The 26980-nt window shown below is 48.0% G+C and overlaps 1 protein-coding gene across 1 annotated transcript in view; it reads left to right on the forward strand.

The window, feature by feature from the left end:
• The window catches only part of COL15A1 (collagen type XV alpha 1 chain), a 102364-nt gene extending 78727 nt beyond the window's left edge, over positions 1–23637 (forward strand). The window contains exons 27-42 of the mRNA XM_079927065.1: positions 1245–1298; positions 1399–1458; positions 2948–3016; positions 3134–3175; positions 5711–5756; positions 7497–7577; positions 7997–8046; positions 8144–8245; positions 9150–9294; positions 13125–13189; positions 14507–14635; positions 14773–14832; positions 15567–15626; positions 19838–20023; positions 21460–21575; positions 22607–23637. Coding sequence (XP_079783191.1) covers positions 1245–1298; positions 1399–1458; positions 2948–3016; positions 3134–3175; positions 5711–5756; positions 7497–7577; positions 7997–8046; positions 8144–8245; positions 9150–9294; positions 13125–13189; positions 14507–14635; positions 14773–14832; positions 15567–15626; positions 19838–20023; positions 21460–21575; positions 22607–22820 — 1479 coding nt within the window. The 3' untranslated portion in view covers positions 22821–23637. The remainder of the gene's footprint in view (positions 1–1244; positions 1299–1398; positions 1459–2947; positions 3017–3133; positions 3176–5710; positions 5757–7496; positions 7578–7996; positions 8047–8143; positions 8246–9149; positions 9295–13124; positions 13190–14506; positions 14636–14772; positions 14833–15566; positions 15627–19837; positions 20024–21459; positions 21576–22606) is intronic.
• Positions 23638–26980: the final 3343 nt, after the last annotated feature.

A 26980-nucleotide genomic window follows, 5' to 3' on the forward strand; every position in this document is an offset into this window, starting at 1 on the left:
CCTGTCTCAACACAGTCTATTTGCCATTCTTCAGGGTAAGTCTGAATACAGACTTATATAGAGAGAGAGCAGGAAGAAGGGGCTTGATAGGCCCCAGGCTTAAACCAGTCATTCCCCTGGGAGACAGGACAGACCCAGTTACAAAACAGGAAAGGTGTCAACTGGAAGTAGAGCTTGTTCTGGGAAGAGGTGGTACATTGTATGCATCCTAGACACTGGAAGGCGTGAGGGTTCTGGCAGGAGGTTGGAAAAGGGCAGTGGCTCTGGGAGCATGGGGACACAGGAAGCAAGTACTGGAATGCGGTCCATGGGCAGGGGCTCATCTGGAGAACTGGGGAGCCAGGCCAAGATTCTGGTCCTTAGGGACAGGTGGGAGCAAGTTAGGAACCAAATCCTGAAGCAGGTTATTGGGCTTGGCTGACATGAGGAGTGAAGCAGGACTGCATTATTCCAACGGGGGACATGGAGAACCCTGGGACATAAGACCTAAGGCAAAGGTCCACGTTCTGAGCTGACCCAGCACACGGCTACCTGGGAGCTAAGGCCAGGAGCTACTGACCTCTTGCTTCTTTGTTAGCTCTGACTGGCTGAGAGGGTTGGGTCCAGCGTCTGGACTGGGGTAGAGCCCTGCAGGAGGGACTGAGCAAGTGGGTCCAGCTGAGGACAGAGAGGCCAGGGGACAAAGGAGCCAGGCAGGTGGACATTTCATAACTTCTCCTTGCCCTCCATCCTCCTATTAGTGGTTCATTGTCACCACTACCCACAAAGGTAGGCTGGATGCCCCCCATCTCCCTAGCCCTTGAGTTTCTGTTCTTTCCTTTTTAATTGAAATATATTTTACATACAGCATTGTGTACATTTAAGGTGTCCATGTTGATTTGATACATTTATATATTGTAATATGATTGCTGTTGTGGAGATAGCAGCTCTCTCACATCACATAATTATCATTTCTTTTTTGTGGTTGGAATAAAGATCTAGACTCTTAGCAGTTTGAGGATTATAATATTAATACAGCGTGGCTGTCCATATTCACTATACCGTGCATTAGATCTCCAGGACCTAGCTGTCTACTAGTTGCAAGTTTGTACCTTAAACCTCACCTCTCCTATTCCCCCACCCTCCTACCCCTGGTAACCACCATCTTACTCTGTTTTTACAACTTTGGCTTTTTTAGATTCCACATATAAGTGACATCATACAGTATTTTTCTCTTTCTAATCTGGTATTTACTTTGCCTCCAGGGCCCCAAAGGACCACCAGGACACAAAGGAGAATTTGGCCTCCCTGGACGACCCGTAGGTGTTGGGGTTTCTCATATTGCATATGAGGGAGGACATGCGGGCCAGGCTGGCCTGTGGGCAGTGGGTTTACTAAGGCCTCGCCTGTGGGTTTCAGGGTCGCCCAGGACTGAATGGCCTCAAAGGAGCCAAAGGAGATCGAGGGGTCATGATGCCGGTAAGTGCCACACCAGAGGCCCAGCCCCATGCTGCCCCGGGGACGCGGCCCCAGAGCCAGTGTCCAGAGGAGGGGCGGACAAGTGCCAGGTCCAGTGAGCAGGGCTCGTGGACAGAATGCTCAGGAACGTTATTCTTCTTCCTCTACTGCCACTTCCAAAGATCCTCCAGCCCAACCCTGTCCTCCGGCTTGCTCTCAGGAGGTCCCTGCCACCAAATCCACCTTAGTGGAGCATAGGCTTCCTTGTCCAGACCCCAGAGGGAAGGTGGGAGAACACGATCTGGGCTTTCTCAAGAAGTCTGGTTTCAAATCCCAGGTCTTCTGACTCGGGTAATATCCCATCCTTCCTGGGTTACACAGTCCTGGGGGTTTCGCATGTTGCTGGGGGTGCTCGGTGAGCGCTCTTGAGAGAACACAGACGGTCGATCAGCTGTGTAGGCAGGGCCTCGCAAGATGACAGACACCGGAGCATCAACAGGGTCCCACGTCTGCAATAAGGAAGCCAGCATTTATTGAGCACCTACTGTGTACCAGACACTCTACAAAGTGCTTTTGAGGACAGGATCTCAGTCTTGATAGTAACTCTCCTAAGAGAAACTCAGTGGTGTTCTTGTTTTACACAGGAGGAAACTAGGGCCTGTACAAGTTAGTGACTCACTGAAGGTCCCCCATTTGCTGCATGCAAATGCAGCTCAAAGTGTGTTGCTGCTTCTGTTTGCACCCCACGGTCGCCGCTTTGTATGCCTAGAAATGCAGAAATGCAATCGTATTGAATCACTGGGCACCGACTCACTTGCCAAGCCTACCGGGGCTCCAGGTACAGCAGACACGGGTGCCTGCACTTGAGTGATCACATGGAGCTTCCTCGTGGGCCGGAGGCCTCTCACCTGTGGCCATAGCCTCCCCCTCCCCCTCCCCTCCTGCAGCTTCTGCTGCAGGTCCAGCTTGGGCTCCAGGCTTGGCGGAGCAAACATTGCACGGTGTCAAGGCCAGGCTGACCTGGCTCTGAAAGTGACTCTGCCATCTAACAGGAGTTGGCGTTTATTGTTACATTTATGAGGGGCTCTCCCAGGCACTGTATCCTGGGAAGGCCTCAGTCCACCCGCCGCTCCATATGAGGGATGCGTCGATAGAGGTGGTGGGCTCAGTATCCTCTGAGCACTGCTCTTGGGGTCAGAATCTGGCTTCCAGTCTCCATTCCGCCATGAATTGCTGTGTGGCCTTGAGCAGGTCACTTCCCCTCTCTGGCCCTCATTATGTCCGATTGTAAACCAGCGATGATACTTGCTCTGCTGTTGTGAAGATGCAGCGAGGCCACGGATATAGGTGTGCTCTGGGAAGAGACTGGCCTACCCATGGGAAGAGTTAGTTGGCTTTAGAGGACCCTCCTTTCCTCACTGTGTCTCCAAACCCTGGGGAAGTGTCCTGCAGCTGCCTCTGCATTCATAACAACCCGAACTCAGGGATGGCCTTTCTTTCCTCCCTTTAGGGCTCACCTGGCCTACCTGGTCCTCCAGGCCCCCCAGGACCACCTGGAGCTGTGATTAACATCAAAGGAGTAAGTTGGCAGTGGGGAGGTGGGGGAGACCTGAAGGAGGAGCGGGGGACAGACCCAGACCAGCCTAAGCTGGAGTCGGGTGCCCTGATTCCCTCCTCTCATTCTCACTTCCCACAGGCCGTCTTCCCAGTTCCAGTCCGGCCACACTGCAAAACTCCAGTAAGTAGCGTATAGTCACTGCCTTGGCAGTGAAAGGCTTTGGCATAGAAAGCAACTCAGAGAAGATGAGTTTTTGTCTTGAGCCCCTTCTGTCTGTCAGTGTCCTCTTTGATGTCTTCTATCACCTGCATATAGACCCTTGAGTGACTCGAGGTTTCTAGATAATAGATTGTGGCACTGAAATGTACTGGGTCTTCTAAGGGCACACATGTGGACAGAGTGTGTCTTTTAATGCAGTCAAAGAGCAGTGTCTTTTGTTAGCTTCGTGTTAGCATGTTAGCTTCATGCTTGGAGCAGTATGAGAAGCGGGGAAATAGACCCCTTAAAATACAGATGAGAATAAAAAGGCAATTCTAACCAGCGCTCTTTACATTGGGAGCTTTGGGCTAAAATCTATGACTGTCCTTTCTCAACTGTCATATTACTGCACAGCACACAACCCTGAGAGGAGGGACTTTCTCTTCCCCTTTGTAATGAGGAAACAAACTGTGACTCAGACAAGCTCACTGACTTGTCTAAGGTCACAGGACGGACAGAGCTGGGGCTCATGCAGGTCCCCTGACCACCAGGCAGCAGGTACAGGCACCCCAAGGGGTCAGACTCGTGGCTGGTCGTCCAGCTGGTCGGTGCAGTGTCCCCGGGGTGTCACCCGTATTAGGTGTGGGGAAAACCAGGGAGGGTGGGCCTCTCCCCATGCACAGGCATTAGTCATGGAACTGTGCATAACTGTTCTCTCATTCATCCAACAAATATTTATCAAGGACTTACCAAGTGTCAAGTACAAGTGAGGGACCACAGGGGTGAACTAGACAGGCGTGGCCTCTGTTCTTGGGAGCTTGCAAATTACAGTTTAGAAGATTCTTTGAAGTGGGTTCTTAATTGATGCCTGTTGGAGGTGGTCATGAGACTTGGGTCAGAGGCTTTAAAATGACGCAGTTTGGCTGAGTGTTTGCCCAGACATCTGTCCATGTCTAAACTTTGAGACACCCATGTCTGCATCCCATGGCCTGGGAACTCTGGCATGGAAGGCAGAGGATAGGACCCACTTGCGTAAGGTGACCAAGGGGCCTGCTGGCTCCCAGAACTACATGAGGGCAACAGCTAACCAGGTCACGTTTACATCAGTGGCCTGAAAGGAATCCCAAAACGTCAGGGCTGGAGAGACCCTCCTGAGAGATGGCTGCCTCCCAGCCATAGAGAAGGGGAGACCTCAACCCAGAGAGGCAAGGTCCCACCGTGAGTTCGTGCCCGAAGCCCCTCCCAGCAAACATGATATCAGGCTTCAAATGAACCGGCCATGGGACAGTACTTGAAAAACTCAAGAGCGTTGTAAAAATGCTACTGCAATTACCGTGACCTGTGCTAGGACACTTTGCTGTGACCATGGCCTTTGGGGGTCATGCTGTTCCTTAAAATAAGCCAAAGATGAACTCAGAGCATTTTGGGTTTTGATTTCATGTTGCCTGTCTGGACACCATGCAGGCTGGGGCATGGATGTTTCTTGACCAGCTCTCAAAATGGACATTTGAAAAAGCAATGCTTCCTCTCACATCCAGCACTTCACAAGCCCCTTCTCATTTCAGCCCCTTTCTAATACCTTAACATTTTACCCTTAACAATCCACCCCTGGAGTGGAGCAACTTTATCAGCATAGCTGTCAGATATCAGCTGGGCACTGCTGCCTTTATCGTTAACTTAGAAATATTCTTCCTGGAAAATTCCTGTCCCCTCCCCTCATCTTCTCTTGGTGACCCCTGAGCATCTTGTGACCCTGCACCCAAAAGCATGGAGGGATCTGGTGTGAGAGGGATCATTCTGATTCTGCATGTTAACTGGGAAAAAGGTGAAGGTGGACTATTAAAAGCAGGGTGGCAGGTGGCTCTGTGTTAACAGACAAAGAAAAAAAGAAAGAAATGCAGGAATCTGGGGATGAACTGTGAAGGAATATTATCTTGAATAGCTTGGACTCCAGACCCCTGGCACTTAATGGGAAGTCTAGAATAGCCCCCCAGTCTAATGATAACTCCCCTTTATTAATTAGCACCACCATCAACTCCTGTTCAGTGTGCTCATCTTTGATTACACATGGCAGCAAAGCTAATGGCTGGCCCAGCTTCGTGGCTTGAGTACATCACTTGCACGAGTGCTTGACCTCTCACATGAATCAATCCTGATTGATCAGAAGGGAGGGCTAGAACACTCACAGTTGACCAGACCAAAATTGCCATGACTTTTTGTCTTAAAGCTTTGGGCTTTCCTTCTGCAGAGTTGTTCGGCCAGTAGGTCTCAGCCCAGCTCAGCTACATGATGCCCTCCCTGCCCCCACCTCCCGACCCTGCCCCACTTGAAGGCCTGGGATGCCTTGCATTGAGGGATACCGGGAAACTCAGGGCCTTTGGGGGCTACAACACCCAAGGAAGGCCTGACTCCATGACCTCACCCCTCGCCCCCAGGACAGGGGACTGTGTCTCCCTGTGCATGCAAACACCAGAACAGGGTTGCAGTGTATGACCTTGGCTTTCTCTCTCTCTCTAGGTTGGTACCACGTATCCTGGAAATTCAGAACTCATCACTTTTCATGGTACACACTCTTGTCTTCACCTTGTTTCTCTGGGACATTTCCTGACCCTCCTATGTCTGCAGAGGTGGTTTCCAATTGTCCAGTGCTGGGTGTAGACTTGGTGGTCAGGAAGATCTGTCTGGGTGTCATGGGAAGGGTGGTAGCTGGACAAAGGCTGTGGGACTGGTCACCTCTGTTTGCTTGTCACCCGTCTCCCTATTCTGTGCATCTCGGCTGAGTCTCCTAGCTAGCAGGCTGCACTCCATTTTTCCATTCATGTTAGTTTGCTCATAACACATCCACTGATAGCTTCTCCTTGCCTGGTGCTATCCCATGCACTGGGCTGAGACAGATGGATCCCATGCTCTTCCTGTCACCCAGGCCCTTAGACTCTGCTGGGTGAAACTCTTTAAAAAGTCGTTACAATGCAATATGCCAAGAGCTAATGCAGGGGAGGCCGTGGGAGCTCAGAAGGCCTTTGCTTCAGAGTGTTCCTGGACCAGCAGTGTCAGCACCTCCTGGAAGCTTGTTGGAAATGCAGAATCTCAGGCCTCATCACAGACCTGCTAGACCAGGAGCTGCATGTTCACAAGCTCCCTCTGAGGTGTATACACAGTGCAGTGTGAGACGCACTGGCTCTTAGTGATTAGTAAACATCAGCATGTTCATGGCCTGTAGGAGCTTATCTACCACACATTAGAGTGGGGATAGGCCAGGAGACGGGAGCCTGCAGGCAAGCAGTGACTCTGGTTCCCTGTCCCCACACACGCTGTCACACCATGTGTGCCCCTTTTGATTGAGAAGTCTGAACGCTTGCAGTTTAAACAGGGAAAGGCCTTTTTTTTTCCCCCGAGTACTGACCTCTGGCTTGGCTCTGTCACTCCTGGCCTGCTTAGGTGGTGGTGTCCCTGCTGGTATCTGGCTTCATGGGCTTTTGGTCACTTTTGGTGACAAAGTCCAGGCTGTTCTCAAACTGCTTGTTCAGATCCAATTCAAGGCTCTCCCTACCCCTGGTGCAAGGTGGACCTTGGGGAGGAGGTGGGGTGGAGCTCGATTTGCTTTCTTGGATCCCCAGTGTGTAGGCACACATTGGTCAGCTGATCTCTCTCGGGACCTGGGAACTCAAAGATCTAGTGTCCACCCACTCATCTAGGTGGGGAAAGGGGACTGCTTCCCTTCCCAAACTCTGTACTCCCAGGAGGCTTTCTCTGAGCCCCTCTCCCAGATAAAGAGTTTGCTTCTCACAAGTCCTATGGGGAGTGGCGTACCGCACTTTGCGAGTGGAATACTTAGTAGCACCATTAGCTGTCCTCTGCGGCACTCCCGGAGAGTCCTCCCCTCCCCTTACACCACCGTGCTGCCCAGGCTTAGGTGGGATGGGACCGGGAGCTTGACTTGGTGTTGAGTCTCAGGCCACGTGTATGAAGCCGTCCAGGGGAGTTAATTGTAGCCTCTGCTGGGCTCCCATGATGCACTGCTGGCACCTTGAGGATGGTACTTATTCCATCCTGCCTCGCGCTACCCTCACTGTGTCTGTCTCCTTGAGAGCTTTCCGAGGTCAGGAATTGTGTCTGCTGCATCTACCTCTGCCTCTCCATCCTGTAGCAAAGGATTTTATACCCTCAATAGGCCTTTGTTGTTGAGTAGACTTAGCTCAAGGGGCTGAGTTTCAAATCTTGTCTCAAAAATGTTTTATATAGAATGAAGGTGATTTTCCAGTCTTTTTTTTTTTTTTTTTAATGTGTGTGTATTTGGTGGCAGGTGTTAAAGGAGAGAAAGGATCCTGGGGTCTTCCCGGCTCAAAAGGAGAAAAAGGCGACCAGGGGGCGCAGGGACCACCAGGTATCCCAACTCTTGTTCTGGATCTTGTCCTTGATTTTTGTTTCTGAGAAATCCAATTGAGCCAGTAAGTAAGGCTAATTACATTACCACCCTGTCCACAAGCTCTATGGAATTCCAGAGAGACCCAGTCATGGGCAACACGTGTGCAAGATTGAACTTTGTCAAGAGAGACTGGAAGTTCTGATCGTTCCAGGTTCATCTGCAGAACGAGGCCTGGAGAGGACCAGGGACAAGCCTAGGATGCCACAGGGTCACAGGATCTGAACTAGTGCTCGTTTCCAAGCCCAGTGCCCCCTCTGTCAGCTAAACCAACGTGGGGTCACTTCTGCTAGGAACTCATCATGGTTGCCAACTTGGAGGCTTTGGTGTTTGAATTTCTGAGATTGATTGTGGATTTTTAAAAAGCGTTTCTTTTTCAGGCCCTGCTGTGGATCCAACTTACCTGAGACATTTTCTGAACAGCTTGAAGGTGAGCATTTCTCAACATCTGGCCTGTGTTTCCAAGTTCTCAGGCTTATGTCAGAGACTGGTTCATCTGACTCTTACTGGATGTTCTCTGCTTCCAGGGGGAGAACAGAGACAAGGGGATCAAAGGAGAAAAAGGAGACTCTGACAGCGGCTTCTCTGTGTCAGGGCCCCCGGGCCTGCCGGGAAGTCCAGGCCTGGAGGTGAGTAGCGACCCCTCCACACCCCTTCCTCGGGGAGTCACGGCGCTCCCTGAAGCCCCCCAGTGTGACGAGGCAGCTGGGAGCAAAGGCCAGTCACAGTACCACAGGCTGCAGGCAGGCCTTGGGCGTTGGCCTCTCTCCCCCATACTTGCTAATGGGTGGGGAGCCTGGCAGAGGCCACAGAGGAAAGGGAGCTAGCCAAGGCCACATGCACGCAGGTTGCTTCCAGGTAACCCACCACCGTGCCTTATTCACATCAGCGGTGGAAAACTCAGCGCAAAGAGTTGTTAATGGTAAACACATCAGATAACAGAGGCAGAAGGGAAGGTGAGGGAGATGTTTTTAGGGGGCTATTTGATTCTTCTGAAATTTCATCAAAGAAGGAGCCTGTAGATCGGCTTGGTCTTCTTAGGATGAGAAGTTTCTCCAGATCACAGAAGAGAAGTTCAAATTATGCCTCCACTGAGACTATGATCAGATCATTGACCCTCAGGGACCAGGAGCAAATTCTGGACCTGGAACTCGCCATGAGCATAGACCGAGCAAAGCCAGGAGACCAGGGTTCTCCTTCCAGCTCTGCTGCTGATTTGCTTTGGGACCTCGGGCAAGCCCTGCCCCTCTCTAGGCCTCTGTTTCTCCATCTATGAAATGCCGAGGCTGGACTAGATGAGCTCCAGGGGCCCTTCTGAGTCCAGGGCTCCCTAGGTTTCTCTGCTGTCATTCAACGTAACGACTGGGCCACCGCTCTTTAGGTCTTCCACCTCCTGGCTTGTGCCAGGACTGAGGATGATGATAACAATAGAGGATGTTTACTGACTTCTTATCAATGTCCTAACAAAAAGAACAGATGGGACTTCTAGTGACTAATGGTGCTTTCTCTCTTCTGTTACTGTGCACTTGACAGGGCCAGAAAGGGGAGACCATCATCGGGCCCCAGGGACCCCCAGGTGCTCCTGGCCTGCCTGGGCCACCTGGCTTTGGGAGACCTGGTTCCCCTGGGCCACAGGGACCCCCGGGGCCACCAGGACCTCCGGCTATCCTAGGAGCAGGTCAGTACTGCGAGTGGTGCCCAGCGTCACCACACCTGGGTGGCACGTCAGAGCCACACTATCCGACAGAGGGCTGCTTCCTGGGTGGAGCCTTCTTTCTCTTCGTTTTTCTTTTTAAATTGAGATATAATTTGCATGCCATAAAATTCACCCATTTAGAGTGCAAAATTTAATGGTTTTTAATATATTCACAAGGTTGTGCAGCCATCACCTCTCTCTAATTCCAGAACATTATCATCACCTTAAATAGGACCCCTGTACCGATTAGTAGTCTCTCCTCTTTTTCCTGATCTTCCCCTGATCTTGGAAACCATGAATCTACTTTCCGTCTCTCTGGATTTGCCTATTCTTGACATTTCTTATCAATGGAATCACAAAATATGTGACCTTTTGTGACTGGATTCTTTCCCTTAGCATAATGTTTTCGAAGTTCCCCCATGTTGTAGCATGTATCAGTACTTCCTTCCTTCTTATGGCTGAATAATATTCCATTGTATGGAGATACCACATTTTGTTTATCTATTCAGCAGCTGATGAACGTTTGAGTTGTTCCCACTTTTTGGCTACTATGAATAGTGCTGTTGTGAACATTTGTGTACAACGTTTTGTGTGAACGTATGTTTTCAGTTCTCTTGAGTATAATGCCCAGGAGTGGAATCGCTGGGTCATATACATGGTTACTCTACTTTTGGAGGAACCACCAGACTGTTTTCCAAAGTGACTGCAACATGTTGCATTCCCACTAGCAGTGTACAAAAGGTTCCAATTTCTCCTCATTGTCAACAACATTTGTTATTATCATATCTTTTTTATTCTAGTCATCATTCATTCATGTGAAGTGATATCTCATTGTGGTTTTGGTTTGCATTTCCCTAAAGACTAATAATGATGAACATCTTTTCACGTGTGGGTGGAAGCTTCCTGGCTGCTTTGTCAATGCCTGGGACTTAAGGACCAGCATTGATTCTACCCTTCTATGTAAAAATTTCACCCCTTGTACCTCACTTCCTCAAATGAAAAATGGGTGAAATAGAAGAAAATCTCCATTTATCAAGTACTTACCAAGTGCCGGGCACTCTGCCAGTCACTCTACTACATTATCTTACTAGATTCTCAGAAAGCCTTTCAAGGAAAGTATTAGCATCCACATTTTACAGAGGAGGAAAGTGAGACCCAGAGATGTTTAGGAACCTTTCCAAGGTCACACAGCTAATAAGTGGCATGAATGGAATTAGGACCCAGATCAGAGTAGCTCCGAAGCCTGTGTTCTTTCCACCGTGCCCATGGTGGAAAATAACAGCAGCAGCAATAATAGCATGAATGCATCATTTTTTGTTGTTTGGGTTGGCATGAGCCAGGTGTGGTGGAAGCACACCTGGGAGGAGACCTACAATGTCTGGGGCATCCGGGAGAACTTTACACAGGAGGTGACTTTGGGGCAAGTGACAGAAATGGAACTCAAACTAGCTCAAGTGCATAGGGAAACTTATTGGATGTGCAGGAGGGTGTGAACAAGCAATTTGTAAGAGGGGCAGGCATGCAGTGAGACTTCAGGTGCAGCCGGAACCAGGGATTCAGTCCCTGTGAGGATTCTCTGGCCATCTCTTGCTCAGCTGCTCTCTGACTGCAGCATCACGCTTCTTCACCATAAACCATATCCTCTGCATGGCGAGAAATACCAACAACCTACAGCTTCCACTGTCATCTAGAAATCTTGACCTTGTTTCTCAGTTTTAGTTTGAAAAGCCCTGGGGTGGGGATGTTCTGGGGAAGGACACTGACTGACCTGTCTTGGGCCAGATGCCCAACCTTGGACCAGTCATCTGTGGCCAGGAGGTGGGATCACATGAGACCATGACAGCTCCTTCTGGACCTGAATGGTCATAGAGGTGAAGGGGAAGATCTCAGGAGCAAGTGAGGATGCTGGTCCTGTAAAGAGAGAAGGTGCTGGGTGGATAAAACCATAGGTGCCTATACAACCTTGAGGGATACATAGGAATTACAAGGGGTGAAGGGGCATTGCAGGGTGAGTACAGGATTCAGAGACTCTGTTGTCCACAGTAGCCCTAAACTAGGGGGCCCTAGGACTCCTTGCTCCATTGAAAAGGATTACCCTTCACATAATATATAGCAATTCACAGTTTACAAAACACTCCCATATCCATTATCCCATTTAATCTTTTTGTTTTTTTTTAAATTTACTTATTTTTGGCTGTGCTGGGTCTTTGTTGCTGCGCCTGGGCTTTCTCTAGTTGTGGCGAGCGTGGGCTACTCTTTGTTGCGGTGTGCAGGCTTCTCATTGCAGTGGCTTCTCTTGTTGCGGAGCATAGGCTCTAGGTGCGCGGGCTCTTTTAGTAGTTGTGGCATGTGGGCTCATTAGTTGTGGCTCGTGGGCTCTAGAGCACAGGCTCAGCAGCTGTGGCGCACAGGCTTAGCTGCTCCACGGCATGTGGGATCTTCCCGGACCAGGGCTTGAACCCGTGTCCCCTGCATTGGCAGGCGGATTCTTATCCACTGCGCCACCTGGGAAGCCCCTATCCCATTTAATCTTAACAGCAACCCCAGGAGGGAGATGAAATGCATAAGATTATAAAACTCATTTTATGGATGAAGGCATCAAAGCTCAGAGAGGTTGAGTCTGACTCAAGGTCACAAATCCTAGGAAGAGGCATGGCTGGGGTCCAAATCCAAGTCCTCAGACTTTGTCTCCACTAGACATTCACCACCTGTGTATGAATTTTCAGGTCCTGTGTCAGACTACAGGCTTATTTGCAGTGACCTCAAAAATCTCATACAGTAATTTTACTGGGACTTGTACAAACATCCTTAACTCTACCAAGAGTTTTGCAGATTCTGGGGGGGAATTGGAGATCAGAGAGGTAGAAGGAGAGCAGCGGAATTGCTACAATAACATTTCTTTATGTTTGCCTAAAGTAAGGACTCTTCATTTGGGAACCATAAACTCCTAGAAAATTCAAAGATGTGCCTCAGGGAGCTATCATCCCACTAACATTCTAAGTAGAAGTGTGTGTGTGTGTGTGTGTGTGTGTGTGTGTGTGTGTGTGTGTGCGCGCACACACACTTGCATATATGCATATGTGCATTTTTCTAGGGGAGAGGGCAATAGCCTTGATTTGATTTTTAAGGGCATTTTGACTCCTCAAAAGGTAAGAATCTCTGGTTGGACGCTATACAATTTGCAAAGCACATTCCTAGTTTGTGTTCTCAGTTCTCAACACAGGCTAGTGAAGACGTACCTGTTTACATTTCACCGATGAAGAAGCTGGGGTTCAGAGAGCTTGTTGTTTCCCCAAGATCACACAGCTGAGAACTGACAAATCAGGAACTTGAGTCTCCTGGCTGGACGGCCAGGGCCCCTGTCACTGGCCTACCCTGCCCCCCTGTAGCCCAGCACCTTTTCTTCTTCTTTCTGAGCCTGCTTCCTCTGTTCAGTAATTACCTGTTTGTCTCTTGGGAGAAATAAGTTGTATGAGTCAGAGCATTTTTGGATGCAAGTGACAGAAAATTCAACTCAGACTGACTTATACAAACAATTGAAACAACAGGAATTTATTCACTTATAAAACTGGAAAGTCTTAGGCATGACTTCATCCAGGGCTACAGTCAAGAATCTCAGTTCTCCCCCAAACCAGTCTATGTGGCTGAGTCATATGCTGGGCACAGAGCTCCTAAGATTCGGCTACGAGGTGCAACACTTTGCAGCACTGTGAGTGGGGTGGTGAACGCTCCCCTCGGTGACCAGCTGAACGTCGGAGGCATTTTGCAGAGAGTATGCTATTTTGTAACTTCTCTTTTCTGCTTTGTCTTAGCTGTGGCCATTCCAGGCCCACCTGGCCCTCCAGGACAGCCAGGGCTTCCCGGATCCAGGAACCTGGTCAGTATTATCATCAGTGTGTCTTCATCCTTCTGCTTTGGATGGGTTTCCTTAGAACTTTGGCTGCAGTGTTTAGGGGCTGGCACACCTTCTCTGTTGGAGTTAGGCCTCCATGACAATAGAAATGGTATAATTTCACAAACAGGGTATTTATTATCTCTTTGGATGACTTATTAAGTAAAAAGATACAGACTACAAAATCATTTATGATTTAAGTTCCACCTTTCCAATCGTTAATTGACTAAACTGTAACAAGAGCCAATCATATTACATCAGAAAACACAGGCACAAGACCGTAAACAACATCACAGGAGGGCCTGTGCTGGTTACATTTCCCCTGGGTAATGCAGCCTTCTCCATTCTACCGAAGGATGTCTCTTGTACCTTGTTACCCTGCAGATCATTGGAGCAGGATACGGCACACAGAGATCGTTGTGATGCACAGAAAAGGGACAAATACCTCATTAGGGTGTCAGGAGTCCTAGGAATGCTCTTTGGTCTTTGATAGATTTTATTTGGAAATTTGGGCTGCCAGATGAAGAACTGTCCAACAGTAGATGGAATTTCGATATTTGGTACCTTTGGGGGATGCCTGAGTCATTTTAATCACAAAGTCATCTTCAAAGCTAGGTGAAAATTAAGTTTTTATAATCCTTCTCAGTTGAAAAGGTTGATATTTCCTTGAGGCTTGACACTTCTCGATAGATTTTTCCAGCTTTTATGCCTGTGCCTGGCTAGGCCGAGATGGCTGTCTGATCTTTGGCAATTTTCTAGACAGAGAAGTTACAGACCCCCATTTTCTGCTGTGTATTTAATACTGGAACTACCCAGCCAGGCAAAAAAGATTTAAGACGTGGGTAGAGTAACTCACTCGCTTACATTTCTTACTCCAAATGAAAAGCAATTTGCAGCAGCATGAGCTAACAAAACACATGTAACGATGTCGGTGCCGTTGTGCAGCTCACACCAATGGAAGCGGGAAAACTTACCCATGATTTTGCCAGTACCAACGTCCAACAGAGCCAACTCTGCTAACAGTTTTTAAATGTCTTTGAACTCTCAGGATACTATCTTCTTTGTCTTAATTTCTTTATTGTAATTGAGATTTGTGTTTCAAGGTAATGCATGTTTTTGTTTTATCGGAAAGAAAGTCCTCTGGTTATTAATGAAGTTATATATCTCTCTGTGGCACAATAAGACTTTCCCCTGGCTGTGAGGGGATGGCTCATATTTGACTTTACAGAGAGGCCAGTTTTTCAAATTGGGCCATCGCTGTGATGATAACCGCAATGTTTGCAATTTGAAATTATCTGACAGGTTACAGCATTTAGCAACATGGCTGACATGTTGCAGAAAGCCCATTTGGTCATAGAAGGGACATTCATCTACCTGAAGGACAGCACCGAGTTTTTCATTCGTGTCAGAGATGGTTGGAAAAAATTGCAGGTAATTCTTTAACAAACCGCCTCCAAGTACCCTGTAAAAATAACATTCTACTCCTGTAAATGCCATTTTTCTGATTTGAAAATAGGCGAACAGTTTCTAGTTGATGTTTCATTTTCAACGTGCTCTTTTCCTTAAAGCTGGGAGAACTGATCCCCATTCCGGATGACAGCCCACCCCCCCCTGCGCTTTCCAGCAATGTGAGTCGTTTCCCTGCCTTACCTCTAACTCCTTCATTCACCAGCACTTGCTGAATCCCCTTGGCATCCAGTATCAAGCTCTCCAGACTCTGGCCAGCCAGCTCTGCATGGTTCACTATCTGGCAGAAGCCCCAAAATTGCCAAGTGCCAACAGAACGTTCTCACAACAGCTGGAGGGAGAGCTGGACCCAGACGCTGGAGACCTGCCATTCCCATGTCGTAGCTGAATCCTCTTGGGCAAGGGAATTCCCTTCTCTTGGCCTCAGTTTATTGATCTGTGAAAACACGGTTGGCATAAGCAATCTAGAAGAGCCCTTTAATATTTGACACTGAGACTTCCTTGCCTGATAAGAACACCAGCAGCTTGCGTTGTCCACTATTTTAACCTTACAGCTACCCTTTGAGGCAGGTGATAGCATTCCCACTTTGCAGGTGAGGAAGCTGAGGCTCTCAAGAGGTGCCTTGCTCTATTAAGTGAATGAGTTCGTTGTAAAACATGGACTTCTTCCTTGATTCAGCGCTCTTTCTAAAAGTCTGGAGAATATCCACTCCCTTTCCGAGGATAATTTTTCGTTCATGTGTGAAACTCTTCACAGTTAAGAGTGGTCCAAAGACCGTGACAAACTGTTTAAAGCAGCTTTTCAAGAAACATTGCACTTGTACCTTAATGTACGGTGAAGAACAGATTGAATGCATATTCAGGACTGGTTTTTTTTTCCTTTTTTACCTGACAGTCTCATCACCTTCAGCTTCCACTGGAGTCTATTTCAAGTGCTAATTATGACAGACCTGCAGTAAGTACAATTCATGCATTTACTGTACAGATGCTGAAAGTGTGTCTGTCATGTGCCAGTCCCCATGCTTGGCACACAGTTCCTGCCCTCAAGATGCATATAGACTAGCCAGAGAGGCAAATAAAAAATAGGTAATTCCAATACAGTGTGAGAAGTCGTTTGGGTGAGGCAAACACAGGGCACTGGGAGTGTTAGGAAGGTCAAAGAAGTCTGCCTTCTTTGGAGGAGGTGACCTTTAAATCACGACCTGAAGGACAGCTGAGAACAGGGGAGAGCCAGGTAAGGGGAGGGGAATGGGAGTCCCAGGCAGAGGGCGTATGGAACAGAGGCAGGCAAGGGCAAGTGCTATACATTTCTCTAATTCCAAGTATTTCAGTCTTGCTGAAGGAGTAGAGTTCAAGGCAGGTAAGGGAAAAGTATAGTCTGTATAGGGCAAGGTCAGTCATCAAGGACCTGAAAGCCAGGCCAAGGGCTTTGGCCTTTTCCACTGGGCAGTGGGGGAACAATGAAGGATTTTAAGGAAGACAAGGGTAAATATGAGAAGGGCATCAGAGAAATTACCTTGCTTATAATGTACAAATGGATTAGAGGGCACAGGACCAGGGACCCAAAGACAGTTAAGTAGTTACTGTATTATCTGAGCTAGGATCACAGCAGTGAACATGTAGAAAAGTGGGCAGATGGGAGAGAAATTAAGGAGGCAGGAGTGACAATTTGGTCATTGGTTGGGTATGGGGCAGTGAGGATGAGGGCGATCAGGAATGATGCCCAGGTTTCTGCTTGGGTAACTGAGTGGTGATAGATTTTTTTTTCCAGGGATCATTTTGTTGCTTAGATCTGAAACTCTCACTCTATTTCTTCACTAGCTTAAATGAAGATTTTATTCAGATAATTGCAGGAACCTCATGGAACTCAATTGCAGGAAGTACAACAGGGCCTGTGGACTCTTGTTCCTGCTATTAGTATCTCTACAGACCACCCTTTGCAAAGGTCTTTCCTCCTGCTTCCCCTCCACCCTCACCCCAGCACACAGACATAGGTTACATCTGCAAAGCTTGCACACAGCCTTGGGTTGCCATGGCACTGATCCTGGCCTCAACTCTATGGGACCTTACGGCTGCAGAGCTCAATACCACCTCAGTCTTGGGAGAGGTAGTCTACATGGGTCAGTTGCCTACTCCCAGTCAAATCAAGAGTAGCCAAGGGACTTCCCTGGTGGCGCAGTGGTTAAGAATCTGCCTGCCAATGCAGGAGACACGGGTTCAAGCCCTGGTCCGGGAAGATCCCACATGCTGCGGAGCAACTAAGCCCATGCACCACAACTACTGAGCCTGCGTGCCACGACTACTGAGCCTGTGTGCTACAACTACTGAAGCCCACATGCCTAGAGCCCGTGCTCTGCAACAAGAGAAGCCACCACAATGAGAAGCCCGCACACCACAACAAAGAGTAGCCCCCGCTCGCTACAACTAGAAAAAGCCCGTGCGTAGCAACAAAGACCCAACGCAGCCAAAAATAAATAAATTTATTAAAAAAAAAAAAAGAGTAGCCAAGAGAGGAATGGAGATGCAGATGTGGAGAGTGGATGTGTAGACACAAGGGGTGGAGGGGATGAATCGGGAGATTGGGATTGATGTATGTGCACTGCCATGTGTACAATAGATGGCTGGTGGGAGCCTGCTGTGTAGTGAGGGGAGCTCGGCTCAGTGCTCTGTGGCGACCTAGGTAGGTGGGATGGGAGGCGGGTGGGAGTGGGGTCCGGGAGGGAGCGGATATGTGTATACATTGCTGGTTCACTTCGTTGTGCAGCAGAGGCTAGCACAGCATTGTGGAGCAGCTATACCCCAATTTTTTTAAATGTAAAAACAAAAAAATAGAGCAGCCAAGAGAATGAAATTGAATGGCCTGAGGCCACTCTGTTTAGCAAGTATTGTGGGGACACTTTCAAAGAAGAAGGCATAGACTTGGCGGACACCAGAAACACGTTTCCTTTAGTGCTGCCATCCACCGAGCAGGAACTGATATAGGGCCTGGTGAGCCTGCAGTACCTGTAGGATATCTGAGTGGAGAGCAGCAGGAGGAAGCAGCATCAGAAGGTCTGCAACCCTGCAGTGGGTCTGGTCTGGAGATACAGACTTGGGAGTTTTCAGCAGAGCTATGGAAATTGTCTTGGGGATGGTAGGATTCCCAAAAGAGAATCTATATGGTGAGAAGAGATTGGATTGCGAGGAGCAAAAACAAAAAGGAACTGATGGAAGACATATGAGAAGGAAACCGGGAAGCCATCGCCAGAGAGGAAGAAAGAATGCCAAGCAAGATAGAAGCCAGCAGTGTCAAATGCTGCCAAGAGGCCCACTGAAAGGACTAAAAGGTGTTGTTCAAATTGAGAAACTAGAGAAAAGCATTTCTGTAGCATGGAGAGATGCCAACAAGATTCTAGTTGGTTGCAGAGTAGATGGGAGGTGAGGAAATAGAGAAGCAATTATAGGTAACCCTTCAGAAAGCTTAGTTATGAGGGGAGACGTTAGGGCAGTAGCTACAAAATTTTTTTATAAATTCTAAGGCAATACATATTCGTTGTAGAAAATTTGGACAATGAATAAAAAGAATGGGGAAGGGGACTTCCCTGGTGGTGCAGTGGTTAAGAATACACCTGCCAATGCAGGGGACCCGGGTTGGATCCCTGGTCCAGGAAGATCCCACATGTCGCAGAGCAACTAAGCCCATGTGCTGCAACTACGGAGCCCGTGTGCTGCAACTACTGAAGCCCACGCACCTAGAGCCCATGCTCCACAACAAGAGAAGCCACCGCAAGCAGAAGCCCACGCACCGCAACGAAGAGCAGCCCCCGCTTGCCGCACCTAGAGAGAGCCAGTGCGCAGCAGTGAAGACCCAACACGGCCAAAAAAAAAAAGAATGGGAAAGAAAATAGTAAATCACTTATAATTTTACACAACTACAACCATCTTCAAAAAGCCATTTTAATGTTTGATTGTGGAAATGTCACTGTCTTCATAAAAATGATATCTATTCATGATAGAAATGTTCCAGCGGTTAAAGGTATAGAAACATGAGAACATAAAAGCCCCCAATCTCACCATTCAGAAGCAGCCATCATTGCAGACATTTCTCTGTGCATCTCCTTAAAGAAGGAGAGGTGGAGGTGGTGGGGTTGGAGGTGTGGCAGGGAGACCTGCACTCACCGCTGCCCCTTTCCTAGGTGTCCCCTGGTATCAGGGAAGCGCAGTCCATCAGGGCCTCTTGCGACTGCCCTTGGGTGTAGCCCCCAGAAACACAGCAGCAGAAAGGTGATGAGACCATAGGGCCTCTTCCCTCGGGTGCCACAGTCTTCAGACACATAAGAGGGAGGAAGACGTGTTTAAGATATTTAACAATATTTTCCTTTTCTGGCAACATGGGCCCGGGTCCTGCACCAGCTCTATGCTAATGAGATAAAAGTTACTCCTGACATGAGATTGAGGAGGGAGATGACTACCCCTTGAGTATTGAGTATAATTCCGAGGGTACAGCAGAAAGGGCTGGGAGAGAGGGCCGCAAAAGAAGGCTGGGTTTGGGGAGAGAAAGAGTGGGAGAAAGCAGATTATGGAATGGCTTTTATTTGGGCTCCTGACAAAGGTGGCAGGAATGTGAGGCTAGAATTACTGTATGACCCCTAGTTTCCAAAAGGGTCTATCCCAGCAGTCTTAGTAATAAATGTCATGACCTTCTCCTTTCAATGCCTTTTCCCTCTGGTCCCTCATGATCAGCCCCAGGCCTACTCAGGAGGTGGAAGAAAGGGCAGGAGGCAGATAGCTTGATGTAGCTCTGAGATCTAGGACCAAAGCCAGCTTAAAAACCTCCTAGAAACTCAGTGAGGGGCAGACCCACAGATGGCCTGCCTGCAGGCTGGATTCAGATCTCTGAAGTGCTTTAGTTTGTTTTGTTTTCCTCATATATGGAAGAGATTTCTACTATTTAGAGCTGTTCAGATTGCTGACGCAGGCTGCTTTGGGACACCTGAGCTCTCCTTCCCTGGAGATGGTCCAGCAGGGGCTAGAATTCCAATGTCAGGTAGAGGTTGAGTAAGGTGACCTCCAGCGTGCCTTCCGTTGCAGCAAGTCTGGGATCTTATTAGGAACATGTGAAGGTTATGGGGGTTGGAGTTTGCTTTAATTCTTCAACTGCACCGTCTTTTCTCTCACTTTTTTCAGCTACACTTGGTCGCTCTGAACACGCCATTTTCTGGGGACATTCGAGCTGATTTTCAGTGCTTCCAGCAGGCCAGGGCAGCAGGACTGTTGTCCACCTACGAAGCATTCTTATCCTCCCATCTGCAAGATCTCTCTGCAGTTGTGAGGAAAGCCGAGAGATACAGCCTTCCAATAGTGAACCTTAAGGTAAAAATAAATATCGTTCCCATTGCCTCCTGGATGGACTGGTTTCCACGGGGACTAGAGGCAGTTGCCACTCCTGACATCATCAGAAGTATGTTGTTTCAAGGCCCTGATTAGCTGTGTGACTTTGGGTGGTTACTTTCCCTCTCTGGACCTCAGTTGCCTTATATTTACAATGGCCCTTCCTGTTTGGATGGTTTATGACCCTTGGAGCAGACAGGAGGGATAGTAATGACCTCTTTCATTTATATAGCTTTTGTGCTTGTTTACAATGCACTTCATATCCATTATCTTAATAGATACACCCGATAAAAATGGGAGTTATTCTTTTCTGTTTGTCAGTTGAGGAAACTGAGGCTCACAGGGAGAAAGCAGTTTACTCAAAGTCACTACAAACTGGAATTAGTTTCCTCGACCCCCTCTTAGTTCCACCTGAGGATGCCTTCTGTAGAGCACTGGCTGAGGGGCACCAGAGAACAGCTGGTGAGCCCTGGTCCCAAAGCAGAGCCACTCTGTCCTGCACCCTGGTTTGGTACCCTCAGATATTTCTCTGCCCTCATTCACTGGCAAGGCAGGGCCCCGCATCATCCCTCAGTTATACCATGGAAATAGCCTACTTCTTTAAGGCTACAAGGGGCAGCTCTGTTGCTGCTCACACACATCCTGGGTCCTGACCCCTAACCAGACCTCAAAGGGGCTTCAAGACCCTTTGGTCCCTGTGAACCCCAGTACTCCAGTTTGGAACCTTGAGGCTGGCAAGTCCATCCTGACCCCACACCCAGCACTTCCCATCCCGTCTTCCAAGGTTCTGTTCCACCACATTCATCCACTTAGACTGTATTCCTGGAATACAAATAACCGAAGGAAAAGGAGTAAGAAGTTCATCTCCACATCATCCACTTGTAGGTTAGCACAAGGCTTGGCACAAATTCGAAGCTCAGTATATACGTTTAAAATAGCAATGATAGGGCTTCTCTGGTGGCGCAGTGGTTGAGAGTCCGCCTGCCGATGCAGGGGACGCGGGTTCGTGCCCCAGTCCGGGAAGATCCCACATGCCGCGGAGTGGCTGGGCCCGTGAGCCATGGGCACTGAGCCTGCGCGTCAGGAGCCTGTGCTCCGCAACGGGAGAAGCCACAACAGTGAGAGGCCCGCGTACCGCAAAAAAAAAAAAAAAAAAAATAGCAATGATAAAAACCTAAAACACACTTTTGATAGGGAGGAGACTTTATACACATATAGTAAAAGAAATTACCTCAAGAAATAAGACCGTAAAGCCAAAAGGGTTCAAGGAAAGATTATAAAATCAAACCACAAGTATTTCCTGAGTTCTCAATCTGTCCAGGATCTGGGATTGGGGTTAGGGACTTCTGGGCCTTGAAGAATGGATAAATATTTGCAGGCTGTTTGTATGATTCTAACATGGCATTTTGTCTCCATAGGGCCAAGTACTTTTTGATAATTGGGACTCAATTTTTTCTGGCCATGGAGGTCAGTTCAATACACATGTTCCAATATATTCCTTTGATGGCCGAGACGTAATGACAGATCCTTCTTGGTAAGTAGAGATGGAAGCCCTTGAAGTGTATCATATGATATACTTAGTTTAGTTTAGTTTAGATAGTTTTAGGAGACAGTCTAACAATGGGATGCCCTTATCAGCTGCTCCTTTGGGGTGCTGCCAGCGTAAAGCCTCAATGAGGCAGCCAGGGGCCATGGAGAGAGCCTGGCCGTGGAACCAGGAGACCTGGGTCCAGTAATTTAATATGGGACCTTGAGCAAGGCACTTCCACTCTTTGAGCCCCAGTTGCCTCACCTGTCAAATGAGCAGGATAATCATATCCATATGGATAAGACTGTTGTGAGAATTAAAAGGTAAGTGTGAGAACATCTAGCATACAGTAGGCACTTAGTAAGTGGTAAGTAATGCTATTCATGGTGATTCTTTAACCCTATACTGTGAGTTGCACTCTAATTCTTTGAAAATTATGTATGCTTTTAAGAATAGAACAACTCAGTAAACTTTTCCTCAGTGTCTACTCTATGCCAGGCCTAATGCCAGGCCTGGAAGTCACAGTAATAAACCTACACAGCCCCTCTCCTTTCAAAGCTCGTAGTCTGTGGGAAGATAGACACAGACTAGCTACAATTCTAGACGTAATATTGTCATTGGAAAATGGAGAAACAGATAAGATGGTAGGAGCACAGAGGAAAGAGTCATTATTCCTTGGTGGTGAGAATCAGGAAGCCTTCCTGTAAGAGGGGACGTTTAATGGACTTGTGAAAGATGAGAAGGAATCACTGAAAATGAAAGCGAGGCCATTCCAGACTAAGGGGCCTCATGAGCAAAGGTTCAGATTCACGAAAGCAGAGAGTATGATTTCAGAGCAAGTACAAGCTGGATATGGTTGGAATGCAGTGTGTTCAGAAAGTTGGAAACAGTGATAAAGACAGAGAGGTGATGTGCAGTCAGACCCTGGAGGGTTCAGGAGTTTGACTTGACTCACTAGACTTATGCCAATTTGCTCACCGAGATATGCCACAAAGAAGGGTCATTTCAAAAAGTAACACAACAAAATTCCTTTTCAGGCCCCAGAAGGTTGTTTGGCACGGCTCCAGCACCCACGGAGTCCGTCTCGTGGATCAGTACTGTGAAGCGTGGCGAACCGCCGACATGGCAGTCATGGGCTTGGCCTCCCCGCTGAGCACGGGGAAGATTCTGGACCAGAAAGCATACAGCTGTGCTAATAGGCTAATTGTTCTGTGTATCGAAAACAGTTTCATGACAGATGTGAGGAAGTAATGACCTTCCCATGATTCTTAAGAGTTTTCCAATTTTTTTTTTATGTGAAGAGTTGACACTGAAATCTAAAATGTTTAAACGTTGTAAATATTAGTTTTTTATTACACATTCATCACAACAGCAACCAAAGAAAACATACCTCAATACACTCAAAACTGAAGACAGAAAGGACTCAGATCAAAGATAAAATCTGATCCATCTATTGGTGCTAGATTCTGCAGGAAACCCATGCCGTGTAAACACATCCCAACACGGTTAACAGCAAGTTGAAAACAAAGGCCTTGGCACTCTGCCCACTGCATCCTTCAGAAAGTGATTTCCTTCTTTTAACCGTTGTTGAGTGTAAGATGTCCTTCATGTTTTCTTACAAAGTCAGTGTTTAGAAGTGTACCCCTTTCTAAGTTATGTGCAGACCAAATGTTTTGTTCTTTAATATACATCCATTGTTTGCAACTGCTATTCATACAGAGAAACAGAACTGCTCAAAATGATCCTATTTGTATTTTCTGATATTACCAGACTTTAATGTTTTTTTTCCTAAAATATTATTGCCATCTTGCTTTAGGAGTTTTATATTTTGACACAACGTATTTTAGTATGGTATCTGTTTATATAAATGACTTGCTGGAAAAGTTTAAACTCCCAATGATCTGAAACTAGAGAAGAAATAGCACATAATTACTACCTTTCCTGTGGTGGCCCTTTCCCCACACCCCACCCTGATTTTATAACTTCCATTTGGCAATGCTTGAATTATAACTGCAATTCAACAAACAGGTTCATGAGGATGAATTTTCTGAGACACGTATACCTTCATGCTGTACACTTTGATTCTTTTTTTTCCATGTAAGTGAACATAAAAACATCTTTTCCAGGCGCTTTCTTCTGTTTGACTTTTTTCCCCCAGTTCCTTTATTCTTCACCAGTGATGTGGAAGCGGCCCTGGGGTGGGTTTGCTAACCCTGTCACTGCCACTTGTGCTACCCCTCAGGAGATGATCAGAGAACAGGAAGCTTTTCCCATCATGCTCCTCTGCTCCTGCCTGTTGTCTTCCACTCAGTGGGGGCAGAAGAGCCCCAGTGTGACAAACAGGATCAACTGTGTCTCAACACATGACTTTGGGCAAATCTGCCTTTTTCTCTCAAGGAGGTTGGGATAAAATAAGTAATATCAGCTCTCAGTTCCTAAATATCAGACTTAACATAAGTCCCATTTATCTTTCCTCATAACCCTGCAAGGTAAGTAGTTTTATCTCTACTTCACAAATGAAAAAAAAAAAAAAAAAAAAGTTGAGGCTCAGGAAGTCACTTGTTCCAGGTCACAAGGCTGCTGAATGGTGGGTCTGGTTTCAGGCCCAGGGTCCATCTCACTCCAGTGCCCAGGATCGTTTCAAGGAGCAACTGCACAAGGCTGCCTATTCGCTCCCTCCCAGCTCCCAGGCTGTGACTCTCCGGCTCTTGGCTTGATGCTGCAGGAGAAACAGAATCACCAGGCAAGTGGCATGCTGGGATATTTCCTCCCATTCAGCTGGGCTGGCCCAGAAACTCAGCGAAGTGAATCCACCCTAATAGTCCTTGAGGTAGGAAGGAAATGGAGGACCAAATAAAGGCAGACAGCCCAGAACCTCCACTTAGGGGCTTCCTAAATGGAAGAGCAGTGAAAATCTGAGTCATGGGATGAAGACAGTTATAGGTTGGAAAGCCCCAGAAGGGATTGTTGGGGACTCACTCACCTACCCAGTGGCTGGGGTGCCTAGCATGGACAGGAACTGAGGGGGGAGGGGGGCAGGGGGTGCTGAGGTCATGAAAAGAAGGTGCCTTCCGTTTTAGCCAGAGCCCGCAGCGGCCGTGGGCCACAGAAGGCACAGGGTGGTGTTGGGGTTTGGGGGAGCCAAAAAGAGGGGAGACCCCTTTTGCTGACCCCAGGAAGGCGGTTGACATTCATGCCCTGGCTTCTCAGTCCTCTTTGTGCACCGAAGGAGGGTATGACCAACCGGCCCTCCCAGAAGAGGCCTTGCATCAACCCCAGTCCTGGTTAGACTCTGAGAATGACAGTCAAAATCTTGGGCCTGGCATTCAAGGCCCTTCACTGAACATCAGTTTTCCTGTCATTTGCCAAAGGCCACTAGCCTGAGGGCCTCGTGAATACTTAAGTGAGCCACATGGGCCCCCCTACCAGGCTGCTGTCCGTGCCCTGCCCCGTCTTGGGAAAGCCTTAGCCACTCTAGGTCTAGCCTGGCTCTCTTGCCAACAGCCAATGCAGACTCTGCTTCCTCTGTGACATCCCCCCGTCCTCTGAACCTGCCTACCTTTTGTCATGCTTCCTCCTCTGAACACCTGGTGTATTTCACACCTAGATCTTGTCACACAAGTGAAATGCAATGATTGAAAGGTCTCCAGCCTTCACTTTATCCCTGAATGTCCTTCAAGGCTGGGGAGGAGGCTAGCGCTCTCAGGCATAATAGGGGAGGGAAGAGAGGCCACAGTAGTCTTTACAGTGCAAGAGGTCTTGGGGTACTTGCTCTGAGTCCATATTGTGGACTTCCATCCAAGGTCCCCTGTCCAGAAGCAGAAAGACAGAAGTGGCTGTCCCATATCCACTCACATCAGGGGCCAGGTTCCATGGGGGAGGCAGGCTCTGGAAGGCACGAAGGAGCCGAGAAGTTGGGAAGGAAGGGGAGTTGGGGGAGACACAGAATGAAGGGGGAAGTCCAGGGCAAGCTCTCTGCCAAAGTCAACGTGGCTGCGTGGTGGTGCCTCAGAAGAAGCGAGGGAACGAGGAGAATGGATCACAAGAGCCAGTCTCAAATTTCCTGCACCCTCTGCATTTAGATGGCTTGGACCATGTTGCTTGAACCTGTAGGGAGTGCAAGTAGGAGACGGCATGGACCTCAGGGAGTGGCAGCAGTCCAGCTGAATAGCGATCAGTGAGGGAAACACAAGGCAAATTCATAAGCCAAAAAACAACCAACAACAAAAAGGAACGTATTAGCTCATGAAACCAGGAAGAAGGACAGGGAATCCAAGAGATTCAAGCAACATCGTCACTTAGTCTGTTTCTCTTTTTCTCTGTGTGTGTCTGTCTGTCTTGCTTCTGCTTTTCTCTGTATGTGTCTTCTTTCCCTTCAGCGAGAACAAGATTCCTTCGTGTGCCAGGGGTCGTTCATAGCTCCAGGCTTACGTTACTCCAGACCCCAGAGGGTGGCCTCAAAGGAAAGAGAAGACTCCCTCTCCCCTCTGGGACTATATTAATTCCTGAAAAGGATTCTGGTTGGTCCCACTAGTGTTGTGTGTCTATGACTATGGGTGGCAGCTCCATCCAAGATGAGTTTTGCAAAAGAAATAATTCCTCCACTCATAATGTGAGGAGGTTTGCAATGACCAGAAAATAGGGCTCAAGAGGTTGAGAAAAAGACCAAACAGAGAGAGAGAGATTCCAGCACCAGCAGCAGGGAAGGGCTGAGTGTAGGGGATGTGATGGTAGATGCTGGCCCTGAATTCTAGGATAAGGTATGTGGACTTCATCCTGCTGCTGGTGGAGCGGGTTGGGAAGATTTTAAGAAGCTGAGATATGGGATGGGGATCAGTTCTGTGTTTGAGAAAGATCAAGCAGGTCTTTTGTTTATTCGTTCATCCATTCAGAGATACTTCTTCAATAATGCTTTTGTAGCCAGCACCACGTTTGAATTTGGAGAAATGGTGCCCCACGTTTCAAATCCACCAAGCCTATTCTCCTGCCACGGATTGTTTCAAATCCCATGTGTACCTCCTCTTCCTCCAACTCCTCAAAGACCTTACCAGTTGGGGCAAGTGTATGTGTGCAATCCCTGCCTAACCCAGCGCTGGGGGAGTACCTCTCTGGTTATTCCTTGAGCTCCTGAGTCACCAAGATACCGCTGAGCATCCTCAAAGTTCTTTGATCACCACTGGCTGATCTCCCCTTTGTCTTCCATCTTGTACTCCAACTTACAGGGCAGTCGAGTGTAGACAGGCCTTTGTCTGGGTTTGAATTTGGACTCTGCCACCCACTAGCTGTGTAATCATCTGTAAGTTACTGAAAATCATACCCTACACTCAACACTTCCCTGCAGCTCAGTTTCTTCATCTGTAAAATAGAGGTAGTAAAGGAAACTACTCTCCACTGAGTTAAGTTGTTAGAAG

Source organism: Stenella coeruleoalba, assembly GCF_951394435.1.
Source record: "Stenella coeruleoalba genome assembly, chromosome: 7".
NCBI classification, from domain to species: Eukaryota; Metazoa; Chordata; class Mammalia; order Artiodactyla; family Delphinidae; genus Stenella; species Stenella coeruleoalba.